This window comes from Oryctolagus cuniculus, chromosome 4 (assembly GCF_964237555.1).
Source record: "Oryctolagus cuniculus chromosome 4, mOryCun1.1, whole genome shotgun sequence".
In the NCBI taxonomy this organism is placed as follows: Eukaryota; Metazoa; Chordata; class Mammalia; order Lagomorpha; family Leporidae; genus Oryctolagus; species Oryctolagus cuniculus.
This window is the reverse complement of record NC_091435.1, coordinates 83,013,277-83,028,088: the sequence shown is the minus strand read 5'-3', so window position 1 is coordinate 83,028,088 and position 14,812 is coordinate 83,013,277. Positions and strand designations below refer to the sequence as shown.

The window sequence follows — 14,812 nt, the reverse complement described above, 5'->3', positions numbered from 1 at the left end:
TATGATACATATTTGTCCATTTATTTCTGGCTTATTTCACTTAGCATGTCTTCAGTGTTTATCCATGTGTAGTATATGACAAGATTGCCTTGCTTATCTATTTTTTTTATTTTAAAGGCATTGTGACAGAGATCTTACCTCTGCTGGTTCACTCCCCAACTAGCTGCAATGGCCAGGGCTGGGCAGACCAAAGGCAGGAGACAGGAACTCCATCTGGGTCTCCTACATGGCTGGCAGAGACCTCAGTATTTGGGCCATCACCAGGCTGCTTTTCCAGGTGTGTTAGTGGGGCCCTGGAACAGAAGTGGAGTAGCTGGGACTCAAAAGGGTGCTCCAGTATGGGATGCTGGGTTGATTAGGGATGCTGTTGTCCCAGATGGTGGCTTAACCTGCTGTGCCATAATGCCAACCCATTCCTTCTTTTTTAAGGCTGAATAACATTTCATTGTGTAGGCCCTTATTGTGGTGCAGCAGGTTAAGTCGCTGCCTTCATCCTGTGTAAGTGTTGGTCCAAGTCCTGGCTGCTCCACTTCTGATCCAGCTTTCTGCTGATGTACCTAGGAACCCAGTGGATGATGGCTTGAGCACCTTGGTGGCAGACCTGGATAGAGTTCAGGCTCCTGGCTTCAGCCTGACCCAGCCCCTACCATCCGGCCATGTGCAGAGTGAACCAGCAGATGGGAGATCTGTCTCTCTCTAACTCTGCCTTTCAAGTAAATAAATCTTTTTAAAAAATATTCCATTGTATTACAAACCACATTTTTTTTTCTTTTACTGAATTTTAAAAATCTATTTTTGCATCAGGGGACACTTGAGTTGCTTCTGCCTCTTGGCTATTATGAATAACGCTGTTATGAACATGGTTGTACTAATATCTCACTGAAGCCCTACTTTTACTTCCTTTGGGTAAATGCCCAGAAGTCAAATTTCTAGACCATATGATAATTCTATGTTTAACTTCTCAAGGAAGTTCTGTGTTGTTTTCCACAGTGACTACACTATTTTACATTTCCATGAACAGTGCACCCTTGCTATTTTCTGGTTTCTATAGTAGTAGCCATTCTAATGGGTATGAGGCTCATTGTAGTTTGATTTGCATTTATCTAATGACTAATGATGTTGAACATCTTTACATGTCTTTATAGGCCTTTTGTTCGTCATCTTTTTTTAAATAAGAAGTTAAACTTTTTCATTTATTTGAAAGGCAGAGAAACAGAGAAGGAAATTTTCCACTTACTGTTAAACTCCCCAAATGCCTGCAACAACCAGGGCTGGGCAGGCTGAAGACAGGGGCCAGAAACTCCATCCAGATCTCCCATGGGGGTAGCAATGACCACCCCCCGCCCCCAGTACTGCAGCCAATAACTGCTGCCTCCTGTGCTGTGCATTAGTAGGAAGCTGGCATTGGAAGCAGAGCTGAGACTTGAACCCAGGCACTCCAGTGGGTATGTGACTGTCCCAAGCAGCATCTTTCTATTTTTTATATTTACTTATTTGAAAGGCAGGGTGACAGAAACAGATGAATAAAGATTTTCTGTCCACTGATTTACTCCTCCTCTCCAAATGCCTGTAACAGCCAGGGCTGGGCTGGGCCAAAGCCAGGAGCCAGGAATTCCATCCAGGTATCCCATGTGGGTGTCAGGGGCCCAAGAACTTGGGCTGTCCTCTGCTGCCTTCCTAGATGCATTAGCAGAAAGCTAGATCAGAAGTAGAGGCAGACCTCAGTGCAGGCACACCACTATGGGATACAGGTATCCTAAGTGGTGGCTTAATCCACAGCACCACAATGCCGCCTCCCCCTTGAAATTTGTTTTTATTTGAAACAGTGAGAGAAAGAGAGGGGCAAGGGAAGAGAGAACACTCTTCCATCTGCTGGGTCACTCCCTGATTACCCACAGTAGCTAGAGCTAGCCAGGCCAAAGCTGGGAGCCAGGAACTCCATCCGGGTCTCCCACATGAATGACAGGAACCCAACCACTTGGACCATTGCCAGCTGCCTTTCGAGGCTCATTAGTAAGAAGTTGGATTAGAAGCAGAGGAGCCAGGAGGGTGTTGCAAGTAACAGCTTAACCCGCTGTGCCACAACACCTGCCCCCGCCTCTCTTTTTTTTAATTATGTTTTATTTATTTTCATTTTTATTTGGGAGGCAGAGAGAAATAGAAAGACAGACACAGACAGAGGCTTCCATTCACTGGTTAATGACCAAATGTCCACAACAGCTAGGGCTGGGCCAGGCCAAAGTTGCAAGATAGGAACTCAGTCTGGATCTCACACATGGATAGTAGGGACCCAAGAACCCTAGCCATCATTTGCTGCCTCCCAGGGTGCATATCAACAGGGAGTTAGAATCAGAACCCAAAATGGGACTTGATTTCAAATACTCCAATTTGGGAATGTGGACATCCAAACAGTATCTTAACTGCTGTGCCATATATGTATATAATACCCCATGTATATCATTTTTGGAAAAATATCTTTTCAAGTCCTTTGCCCATTTTATTCAGTTTATTTTGTTGTTGTTGATTTATAGGCATTATTTACGCATTCTGGATATGAACCCTTATCAGATAATAATTAGCAAATATTTTCTCCCATTCTGTTGATTGCCTTTTCACTGTTGATCATGTCTTTTTTAACTTTATTTGTTTTGAGAGATGGGGGTTGGGTGAGAGGTGGGGTCAGTGAGAGACAGATACATACACAGAAAGAAGGGAAGAAAGGTCCCATGCACTGGTTCACTCCCCAAGTGCTCAATAGCTAGGGCTGGGCCTGCCTTAAGCCAGGAGCTGGGAACTCAATCCAGATCTCCCATGTTGGGGGGTAGGACTCTAATCCCTTGGGCCACCACCACTTCCTCCCAGGGTCTGCGTTAACAGGAAACTAGAGTAAGGAGTTAGAGTTGGGTGTTGAACCCAGATACGTTGATGTGGGACTCAGGTATCTTTTTTTTTTTTAAGATTTATTTATTTATTTGAAAGAGTTACACAGAGAGAGGAGAGGTAGAGAGAGAGAGATTGATTGATCTTTCATCCAGGAGCCAGGAGCTTCTTCCAGGTCTCCCACGTGGGTGCAGGGACCCAAGGACTTGGGCCATCTTCCACTGCTCTCCCAGGCCATAGCAGAAAGCTGGATCGGAAGTGGAGCAGCCGGGACTCGTACCTGCACCCATATGGGATGCCGTCACTGCAGGCAGTGACTTCACCCGCTACGCCACAGTAGCTCCTGGCTCCTGACTTCAGATCGACCCAGATCTGGCTGTTGTGGCCAATTGGGGAGTGGACCAGTGGATGAAAGATCAATCTCTCTCTCTCTCTACCTCTCCTTCTCTCTCTCTCTGGCCCCAAGGGACTCAAGTATCTTAATTAGCATCTTAACCGCTAGGCTGAACACCCACTTCAGTTATGTCCTTTGCTGCACATAACTTTTTAAGCTTAACATTTGTCTATTTTTGCTTTTGATGTCATATCCAAGAAATCAAAATCTTTGTCTAGAAACTCCAATGTCTGGGCTCCTTCAGGGGTGGTTTCTGTTAACTTAATCTGTTTCTTGGAATTATCCATACTCTCCTGTTTCTTTGTATGCCTTACAGATTTTTTTGAATGGAAGTTGCACATTTGAATGTTATAACATGATAACTAGAAATCAGCTTTTCTCCTTTACCTGGTATTTGCATTTTTTTTTGTTATTGAAGGCTGTAATATTGCAATTTGTGTATTTATTTATTAAATGTTTGTTTATTTGAGAGACAGTGTTCCTATCCCCTGGTTCACTCCACAGATACCCACAATGAACCCAGTCCATGGGCTGACTTTGTGGTGCAGAGTGTTAAACTGCTGCTGCCTGTGATACCATCATCCCATAGGAGCTCCAGTTCAAGTCCCAGCTGCTCCACTTCCAGTCCAGCTCCCTACTAATGTGCCTGGGAAAGCAGTGGAAAATGCTTGGATGGGGGCCGGCGCATGGTACACTAGGTTAATCCTCCGCCTGCGGCGCCAGCATCCCATATGGGCGCTGGTTCTAGTCCCAGTTGCTCCTCTTCCAGTCCAGCTCTCTGCTGTGGCCTGGGATAGCAGTGGAAGATGGCCCAAGTGCTTGGGCCCCTGTACCTACATGGGAGACTGGGAAGAAATACTTGGCTCCTGGCTTCAGATCTGCGCAACTCTGGCCGTTGTAGCCATATGGGGAGTGAACCAGCAGATGGAAGACCTTTCTCTCTGTCTCTCTCTCTCTCACCGTCTGTGACTCTACCTGTCAAATAAATAAATAAAATCTTAAAAAAAAAGAAAATGCTTGGATGGAGTTCCAGGCTTCTGGCCCAGCTCTGGCTATTGTGGCCTTTTGGAGAGCAAACCAGCAGTTGGAAGAAAGAATCCAATCCATATCTTCCGCATGGGTGGTAGGAATGCGATTATTTGAGTAATCACCATTGCCTCCCAGGGTCTGAATCAGTAGGAAGCTGGTATCAAGGGCAGAGTTGGAGCTCAAACTGCCAGACTAAACACCTGTCCCAGAGATTTAGAATGCATATATATAAAATACTTACTCATTTTCTATGTGCTTTTAGGACAGTTTCCATGGACTTCTATGGTCGGGGTTTTTAATAACCTTCTGTTGTTTAATTGGAAGACAAGTCTGTGGATCTCTTCATTGCATTTTCAGGAAGTTGATCTTCCCTACTTTTTCAAGTAAATGTTATTGAAATAAAACACACATGTAAAAGTGAATACATTCATGTAACCAGCATGCTGTTCAAGCCCCAGAATTTAACCAAAACTCCTGAATCCTCCATATTGTCCCTTTCCAGTCTTCTATTCACTCAGTGTCTCTGTAACCAGTATCCTGACGTGTAACACTATAGATGACTTTTGTTGTTTCTGGACCTTTAAAAATATGGAATCTTGTACTGTTGTGTCTGGCTTCTTTAGCTCACCATTTTTTTTTTTTATTTTTATGAATATAAAGAGAATAGATTTCATGTATTTCATAGATATAATTCTAAGAGCATAACCATAGTTCCCACCCCCTCTATTTCCCTCCCTCAATCCCCCCTAGCTCACCATTATATTGGTGAGATTAATTCATTTTATATGAGTTGTGGTTTGTTTCTTTTCATTGCATTATGTTATGTGGATATTAAGTACTAAAAGGGAAAATTCCATGCCCATTAGTATTAGATTCTTTTCCAGTTTTTGATACTACAAATAGTGTTATTGTGAACATTCACACATGTATTTCAGTGAACATATGTCTACATTCTGTCAGATATATTCATATGTATAGGAGTGGAATTGTGGAATCAGAAAGAGGGTTTTTTTTTTTTTTTAAGATTTATTTACTTATTTGAAAGAGAGAGAGATCTTCTATCTGTTGATTCACTCCCCAAATGGCTGCAACGGCCAGAGCTGGGCCAATCCGAAGCCAGGAGCCAGGAGCTTCTTCCAGGTCTCCCACAGGGGCCAAAGCACTAGAGCCATCCTCTGCTGCCCTCCCAGGCTCATTAGCAGGGAGCTGGATTGGAAGTGGAGCAGCGAGGACTCAAACCAGCAACTGCATGGGATGCTGGCGCCCCAGGTTGCAGCTTTACTTGCTATGCCACAGCACCAGCCCCTCATAAAAAGTTTAAATCCTTTCCTGTGCTATATGAGAACCTAACTTTTGATTGAATCTCTAGCTATTAATCTTCCAAAAACTCAGTGTCAGTGTTGTTAATAGACAACATTGTTTATTGTGAAAATGGTCCATTACTGAGAAATTGCCTCTTGAGGGGAGGCATTATAAATACTGATCAAGATATTAGGCATTTTACTTCTTGAGCATAGTAACTATAGTAACTGGCCATATTCTTTGTGGGGAACCTGCCTGTACGGCTGTCACAGGAGATACTGGCTTCTGTGGAGCAGAAACTGCCTTGACTGCTACACTTTCCTGCTGTTAGATTGATGCCAGATGTGACCTGTCATCATTTCTTGAGATCAAATATTTAGTAAAGCTTAAAACCATGCTTTGGTGGTTATTTAATTACAGCTTTACAAAATTGTTTTGTTTTCACTAAAACTGCTCCTATAAGTAGTGTTTTATGAGAGTTTAATGAGAGTTTTAGTTGCACCACATGCTTCCCAATACAGCTTTTGAAAAGCATGTTTTGATCCAACATGGGAAGCAGGATACACAGCAGACTCATAGAATGACAAATGCCCTAACCAGCACCCTTGCCTCAGAATCAGCCCTTAAGGCATTCGGATCTGGCTAAACAGCCCATGAGAGTATCTCAGGCATGGAAAGCCAAGACACTGCGGCAAAAAATGACCTACATGAAAGATCTCTGTGGGTGAGATCTCAGTGGAAAGAAAGGGCCATCAAAGAAGGAGGTACCTTTCTCTGAAGGGAGGAGAGAACTTCCACTTTGATTATGGCCTTTATAATGTCGGAGATTGTGAACTCAAGAGACTTCCATAGCCTTGACAGCTCATGACAAGAACTTCGGGTGATCACTGACATTATAAATAAGAGTGTCAGTTGTTAAATCAACAACAGGAGTCACTGTACACTTGTTCCCCTTGTAGGACCTCTGTCCTTAACGTGTTGTACTATGAGAATTAACAGTGAAACTAGTCTTCAAACAGTATTTTATACTTTGTGTGTGTGTGTGGATACAAACTGTTGAAATCTTTACTTAGTATAGAGTTGATCTGCTGTATATAAAGATAATTAAAAATGAATCTTAATGAAGAATGGGATGGGAGACAGAGTTGGAGGTGGGATGGTTTGGGGGTGGGAGGGTGGTTGTGGAGGGAAGAACTGCTATAGTCCAAAAGTTGTACTTTTGAAATTTATATTTATTAAATAAAAACTTCCTATAAAAAAAAGAAAGAAAAGCAAGTTTAGTAGTATACACATTTATTATTAAAATTTAATCATACAGGAAGTTGAAAGACTTTGTAGTGAACATTCAAATATCTTTAACCCCATGAGACAATTGTCATTTTTGCTCTACTTGCTGTGTTACATGTCACTTCACCTGCCCACTCATCAGTCTATGATTTTTTCATGTTATTTCACTTCCTCCTAAATATATAAGTATCATATTATTAAATAGACATAAATATTAGTTTATAACATTTTCCTTCGGTATAACATTTACATATATAAAATGTATACATTTTAATTGTACCTTCATTGAGTGTTCAATGTTTGTGTGATCCTTTAAACATAAAGTACAGAACATTATCATTACTCCTGAAAGTTCTGTCATGTCCCTTTCAGTTAATCCCTACCCATATGCACCAAAAATTAACACAACTGTCTTTATTTTTTTCACCGTAGATAATTTTGCCTGTTCTAGAACTTAATATAAATGGAAATCTCTTCTTTTCTTAGGACTATCATAACAAAGTACCACAAAATGGGTAAGTTAAGATAACAGAAATTTGGGGCCGGCGCTGTGGCACAGTAGGTTAATCCTCTGCCTGCGATGCTGGCGTCCCATAGGGGCACTGGTTTGAGTCCTGGCTGTTCAGCTTCTGATCCAGCTCTCTGCTGTGGCCTGGGAATGCAGAAGATGGCCCAAATCCTTGGGCCCCTGCACCTGCGTGGGAGACCCAGAAAAAGCTCCTGGCTTCGGATCAACCCAGCTCCAGCCGTTGCTGCCATTTGGGGAGTGAACCAGTAAATGGAAGATCTTTCTGTCTCTACCTCTCAAGTAAATAATAAATAAAATCTTTGTAAAAAAATTAAAAGATAACAGAAATTTATTTTCTCCCAGTTCTGGAGGCCATAGTACTAAATCAAGGTGTCAGCAAAAACATGTTTTGTTGAAGGTTCTAGGAGAGTACATTCCATGCCTTTCTCTTAGCTTCTAGAATCACTGGCAATCCATGGTGTTCCTTCCTTTCTTGCAGCCATGTAACTGCCAGTCTCTGCCTCTGTCATCACATGGAGTTCACTGTGTGTGTCTTTACCTGGCCATCACCTTTCTTATTAAGAACACCAGTCATACTGGATTAAGAGCCCATCCTATTACAATATAAACCCAATTATACCTGTAGTAACTCTGTTTCTTAAGTTGTTATGTCTTAATTACTAGGGGTTAGGACTTCAGCATCTTTTTTTTTTTTTTTAATAATTTTTTTTTGACAGAGTGGACAGTGAGAGAGAGAGACAGGGAGAGAGGTCTTCCTTTGCCGTTGGTTTACCCTCCAATGGCTGCCGCGGCCGGCGTACCGCGCTGATCCGATGGCAGGAGCCAGGTACTTATCCTGGTCTCCCATGGGGTGCAGGGCCCAAGGACTTGGGCCATCCTCCACTGCATTCCCTGGCCACAGCAGAGAGCTGGCCTCCGGCGCCCCGGCCGGGACTAGAACCCGGTGTGCCAGTGCCGCAAGGCGGAGGATTAGCCCATTGAGCCGCGGTGCTGGCCTAAATAATTTTTTAAAAATTTGAGAGGTAGAGTTACAAACAGAGGAAGAGACAAAGGTCTTCAATCCATTGGTTCACTCCCCAAATAGCTGCAGCAGGCGGAGATGAGCTGATCCAAAGCCAAGAGCCAGGAGCCAGAACTTCCGGGTCTCCCACATGGGTGCAGGGGCCCAAAGACTTGAATGTCTTCTACTACTTTCCTAGGCCATAGTAGAGAGCTGGATCAGAAGAGGAGCATCCGGGACTCAAACCAGCAACCATATGGGATGCCAGTGCCTCAGGCAGGGCTTAACACTGGCCCCTCAACATATCTTTTTAGGGGACACAACTCAACCTACAGCAGTATTCATGCCGTGTGTGTGTGTGTGTGTGTGTGTGTGTATTTTTTAAAGATTTATTGGGGGTGGTGCTGTGGCGTAGTAGGTAAAGCCGCTGCCTGCAGTGCTGGCATCCCATATGTGGGCTGGTTCGAGTCCTGGATGCTCCGCTTCCAATCCAGCTTTCCACTATGGCCTGGGAAAGCAATGGAGGATGGCCCAAGTCCTTGGGTCACTGCATCTTCATGGGAGACCTGGAAGAAGCTTCGGATTGGTGCAGCTCCGGCCTTTAAGGCCATCTGAAGAGTATAAAGATTTATTTATTTGAAGGGCAGAGGCAGATAGAGTATGAGAGAGGTCTTCCATCCACTGGTATACTCCCCAGATGGCTGCAATGGCTGGAGCTAGATTGATCCAAAGCCAGGAGTCAGGAGCTTGTTCCCATGCAGGTTCAGGGCCCAAGGAGTTGGACCATCTTCTACTGCTTTCCCAGGTTGCAGTAGAGAGCTGGATTGGAAGTGGAGCAGCCAGGTTTTGAACCAGTGCCCATATGGGATGCTGGTTCTGCAGGTGGCAGCTTTACTTGCTATGCCACAGCTCTGGCCTCTATTCTTTTGTGTACACTTCTTTTATTCAGCCATGAGGTTTGAGGTTCATCCTTATGTAGGCATGAATTTCTTTTTTTTTTTTTTCCCATTTTTTTTAACTTTTATTTAATGAATATAAATTTCCAAAGTACAGCTTATGGATTACAATGGCTTCCCCCCATAACGTCCCTCCCACCCGCAACCCTCCCCTTATCCACTCCCTCTCCCCTTCCATTCACATCAAGATTCATTTTCGATTTTCTTTATATACAGAAGCTCAGTTTAGCATACATTAAGTAAAGATTTCAACAGTTTGCTCCCACACAGAAACATAAAGTGAAAAATACTGTTTGAGTACTAGTTATAGCATTAAATCTCAATGTACGGCACACTAAGGACAAAGATCCTACATGAGGAGTAAGTGCACAGTGACTCCTGTTGTTGACTTAACAGATTGACACTCTTGTTTACAGTCAGGAAAGTGAAGAGACAACTGACAGAATGGGAAAATATATTTGCAAACTATGGAACTGATAAAGGGTTGATAACCAGAATTTACAAAGAAATCAAGAAACTCCACAAGATCAAAACAAACAACCCACTTAAGAGATGGGCATGAATTTCTTTTAAAGTGTTATTCCGCTGTTAACTATGCTGTATTTTATTGACCATTTTCCAGTGTTAGCACCATAATTGTTTCCAGTTTTTGGCTATTATAAATTTGAGAAAATTCTTATAAAAGCTTTTTGTGGTTGTATATGTCCATTTTCTTGGATAAATACTTAGGAGTAGAATTGCTCAGTCGTACAGTAGGTGCATCTTTGGTTTTATAAGAAACTACTAGGTCTTTTTCCAAATTGATTGTCATATTCCCAACAACATATTTGTAAGTTCTGATTTCTACACATTTTCACCAACCTTTAGTATTATTTCTCTTTAATTTTAGCCATTGTAGTGGGTTTATAGTTTCTCATTGTAGATTTTAAAAAAATATTTATTTATTTATTGGCAGGACAGAAACAGAGTGCTCCCATCTACTGATTCACTGCTCAGATGTCCACAGTAAAGCTGGGAGCTTGAACTTCAATCCAGGTCTCCAGCATGGTTGGCAATAACCCCTCTCACTGAAGCCACTGTGGCTGCCTCCCAGGCGTTAGCAGGACACTAGTCAGGAACTAGCAGGGTATTGAACTCAGGTCCTCAATATGGACAGACATTTTAAATGGTGTCCTTAGCTGCTGGACTCTGTGCCCACCCTTATGTTGTAGTTTTATGTATATTTAATTTTTATTTGAAAGATAGAACCACACAGGGAGCTCTTTCATGGGTAGTTCAGTCCCCAAATGCCTACAGCAGCCAGTGCTGTGCCCAATTGAAGCTGGCAGCCAAGAACTTCATCGTATCTCCCTTGTGGGTGGCAGGGGGCCAGGTACTTCAGCAATCACTTGCTGCCTCCCAGGGTGCATTAACGGGGAACTGGATCAGAAGCCCAGTAGCCTGGAGTGAACCAGGCACTCCATTATGGGACTTGAATCTAGGATTAGGGTGGACTTAAGCCACGCCCACTGCATTGTAGGTTTATTTGCATTTATATTATTCCATTTTCTTTTAAGATACATTTATTTGAAAGGCACAGTTACAGAGAGAGATCTTCCCATCTGTTGGTTCATTCCACAATGACTGGGGCTGGGCCAGGCCCAAGCCAGGAGCCAGGAGCTCCATCCTGGGTCTCCCATGTGGGTGGAAGGGTCCCAGACACTTGCCATCTTCTTCTGCTTTCCCAGGCACAATAGTAGGGAGCTGGATTGGAAGTGGTGTAGTGGGGACTCAAACTGGTGCCCATATGAGACATCAGTGTTGCAGGCAGTGGCTTAATCCTCTGTGCCATAGCATTGACCACTAAATTAAAAAGAAAAGAAAAGCTAGAAGGCATTTTAAAAAATAATAAGGTCATTAGTATGTGCACTAATTCATTATGGCTGGTGTCCTGTTGTCTCCTGGGCCTCAGCCCTGAACACCCACCAGTCATGTTTGGAGTGGCTGGCACTCTACTTGAGAGCACAGGTGGTTTTGGTGAGGGATCAAGTTTAGGACCTAAGGACCCTGGAGAAGCGCCAAGGGTATCCTGTGAGTAGGAGCCCTGTACATGTCCAGAGCCCTGCACCATGGTTCCCTTTGCTTGGAGCTGTTGCTTGGCCTAGAACTGCTGTTATAGGAGGATTTTTGCTAGAACTCTGCCTTTTTGCCTGCAGTTTAAGGCCAAGGAGAATGGAAAGAGACACTCAGTCTTGAGCGTGAGCTGTGCATCTGGCCTGGAGGCTATAGCCCAAGTACATACCACTTACTGTGAGTAGCCAAAGTACCAGGGTCCCCTGTCAGCTGCAGCCTGAGAGGTGCTGACCTTTATGTTTTGATCACCTCAGTCCCTGAAGTCAAGTTGACAGCTTGCCTGCTCGTCCTTTGCGTGCCCCTTCAGTGGTGGTTGATATGTTAATTGATAGATTTGAGAGCAGTCACCAGTCTGTCTGGGCTGGGTTCACGTAGGAACAGCTTTAGCTTTACCTGAAGACCCCAAAACAGTCTTTTCTCCTTGAGGGAGGAAGCGAAACAGAACACTGTGTCCTTCCACAGCACTGGGAGAGGAAAATAAAAATCTTTCCAACAACAACAAAAAAAAAAAAAAAAAAGAAAAGAAAAGAAAAAGAAATGCTGGGGCTGGCATTGTGGCATAAGGAGTAAAGCTGAAGCCTACAATGCTGGCATCCCATATGGGCACTCGTTTGTGTTAATGGCCACTCCACTTCCGATCCAATTTCCTGCTAATGACCTGGGAAAAGCAGAGGAAGATGGCCCAAGTATTGGGGCACCTGCCACACACGTAGGAGAACCGAATGTAGCTCCTGGCTCCTAGCCTTGGCCATTGTGGCCATCTAGAGAGTGAACCAGCAGATGGAAAGTCTCTCTCTCTCTTTCCCTCCTTCCCTCCCACTCCCTCCCTCTCTCTCTCTCTCTCTCTCTCACTTTCAAATTAATAAATTTTTTAAAGAAATTAAAAAATAGCAAATGCTGCACCTAGATGATGTTGAACATAAAGGCAATTTTAATTTGTTGTGTTTATGGTTGAAAAATTATTAGATTCACCTTTAATAGTTGACATACTTTTAAAATCTCAGTTCCATGTTTTTAAAAAATTTCAGTTTTCTGTTTACTATAGGGTAGTTAAGCTTCTACTGTAAATTGCATGTTTCTTTGCTCATTGTAGTTTTTCCATAATTAATGTCTAAAAGTTTAACTTCGTGATGTCTGTTGTTATATAGATGTTTTGGTTGTTTGGTGAGTTCTCATTTTGCTCAGGAAATTTATATCTTAGAGATTTTAAATTAGTCTCTTATATTTTCTTCTCAGTCATTTATAGTCTGTTTCCATTAGAAAAATGTTAATCCATATGGAATATTATGATAGAGGCATTTTGATGTTTTCTTCAAGGGATTGCCATCATAAATCATCACTGCTTGGTGAATGGTCCATCCTCATTAATGTACTACTTCCCTAATCCTTGGCTTATTTTCCAGAGCTATTATGGGGCTTTTCACTTTTTAAATTGCTGTTGATAACTATGCTTACTAGGACCACACCTTCTTAATTTTTAATTTTTTTAAAGACTTATTTATTTATTTGAAAGAGTTACACAGAGAGAGGGAGAGGTGGGGGGTGGGGGGGGGAGGTCTTTCATCCATCTGCTGACTCACTCCCTAGATGGCCACAATGTCTGGAGCTGTGCTGATCTGAAGCCAGGAGTCAGGTGCTTTTTCCTGGGACAGTGTCTTAACTAACTCCCAGTAAATAAGGATTTTAAAGGGATAATTTAATCCTTACAGCAATGTATTGAGAACAGGCTCTACCATGATGCTTTTTTTTTTTTTTTTTTAACAGGCAGAGTTAGACAGTGAGAGAGAGAGAGAGAAAGGTCTTCCTTCTGTTGGTTCATCCCCCAAATGGCTGCCACGGTCAGCATGCTGCGCTGATCCAAAGCCAGGACCCAGGTGCTTCCTCCTGGTCTCCCATGCGGGTGCAGGGCCCAAACATTTGGGCCATCCTCCACTGCCTTCCCAGGCCACAGCAGAGAGCTAGACTGGAAGAGGAACAACCGGGACAGATTCCGGCACCCCAACCAGGACTAGAACCCGGGGTGCCGGCACTGCAGGCGGAGGATTAGCCTAGTGAGCTGCGGTACTGGCCCACCGTTAGGTTTTTACATCATGTTTTGCCACCCCTAACTACCAGATTGCAGAGGGCTTTGCTCTGGGTCTGGCTTTCTGTAGTTTCTTAAAAGAAATCTGCATATGTGCACTTGCACACATATCCAGGAAGAAATTCTTATCAGTCAAGTATAAACTTGGAATTCTCCTGTTTGCAGCCCACACTTACTCCAGAATCTATGTATCTGTGAGCTGCTGTCTGGGCAGATTCCCTCCCACTGAAGTGATCTCTCCATGGCTTGTTTTCCTTCATTCTGCTGCATCGCCTTTCTTTTATTGGCTTCCTGTTTTCTTGAAATCAGTTCATTGATCCCCTCCCCTAATAGCTCTGTTGCTATGGCATTACATTCTTTTAGAAATCCCTTCATTTTTATTTTAATAGATCTTGAGGAAGGGTTACATATATGTATTTGTATGCCATTTTGAACTAAAAAACCTCTAGCTTTTTAAAATGGAACTCCAAGAGAAGATATTGCTGAGGCTATTAATTGTACCTTTTATTTTAGTTTTACATCTTAGTGCTAACATATTATATAACCTTGGAAGATCAAGGTTAGTAATAAAATTCTATAGTGCCTATAATATTATTTTCTTTTTTGATATCAAACAGTTGAAGACTATCAGCCAATTCGTCTGATAAGTAAGCCTGGAGAATTGAGACGAGAATATGAAGAGGAGATAAGCAAGGTAGATGTTAATGTTCTTATCTTTTGGGGGGAAATTTTTTCTGCCATATTTTTAGTTTCAGAATTTACATAGTTATATGTGCTGATATAACTATTACATGTTAAAATATAAGCAGTTTCAATGTGCTTTATAAAGGCTCCATTTTTACATGTGTTCAAATTAGTTATGAACTAGCTTGCTTTAATTTACTTATACATGATTAGTGCTGTTATGTAATAGCCTAAGCATTTAAGGGTGAGAAGTTTCATTTCTCTGAAGATTTGAGCTTGAAGGGTGGAAAAGGGGGTGGATTGTAAGGTTAGATGAGGAAAGCATAAAGGGCTAATTGTGAAAGACATAAGAAGGAGAATGAGTAGTGTTCGCAGAGAAACCTTTGCACTTCACTAACACGGAGCTAGAGAACCCTAGCATTCTTGCTTTGTGTAGGATGGTGGTGTCCAATGGAAGTGTAATATGTGCCCATTTGTTATTTAAGTTGTTCTAATTGTCACAATTAAAATTTTTTTTAAATTACGTTAATACTGCATTTAATCCAGTATGTCTAAA

General features: G+C 42.6%; 1 protein-coding gene across 2 annotated transcripts in view; it reads left to right on the top strand.

Moving 5' to 3' along the window:
- Positions 1–14,812, top strand: part of RNF168 (ring finger protein 168) — a 41,964-nt gene that overhangs the window by 2,718 nt on the left and 24,434 nt on the right. For both annotated transcript variants that reach the window (XM_002716403.5, XM_051818968.2), the window contains exon 3: positions 14,190–14,266. In XM_002716403.5, the coding sequence (XP_002716449.2) occupies positions 14,190–14,266 (77 nt within the window). The remainder of the gene's footprint in view (positions 1–14,189; positions 14,267–14,812) is intronic.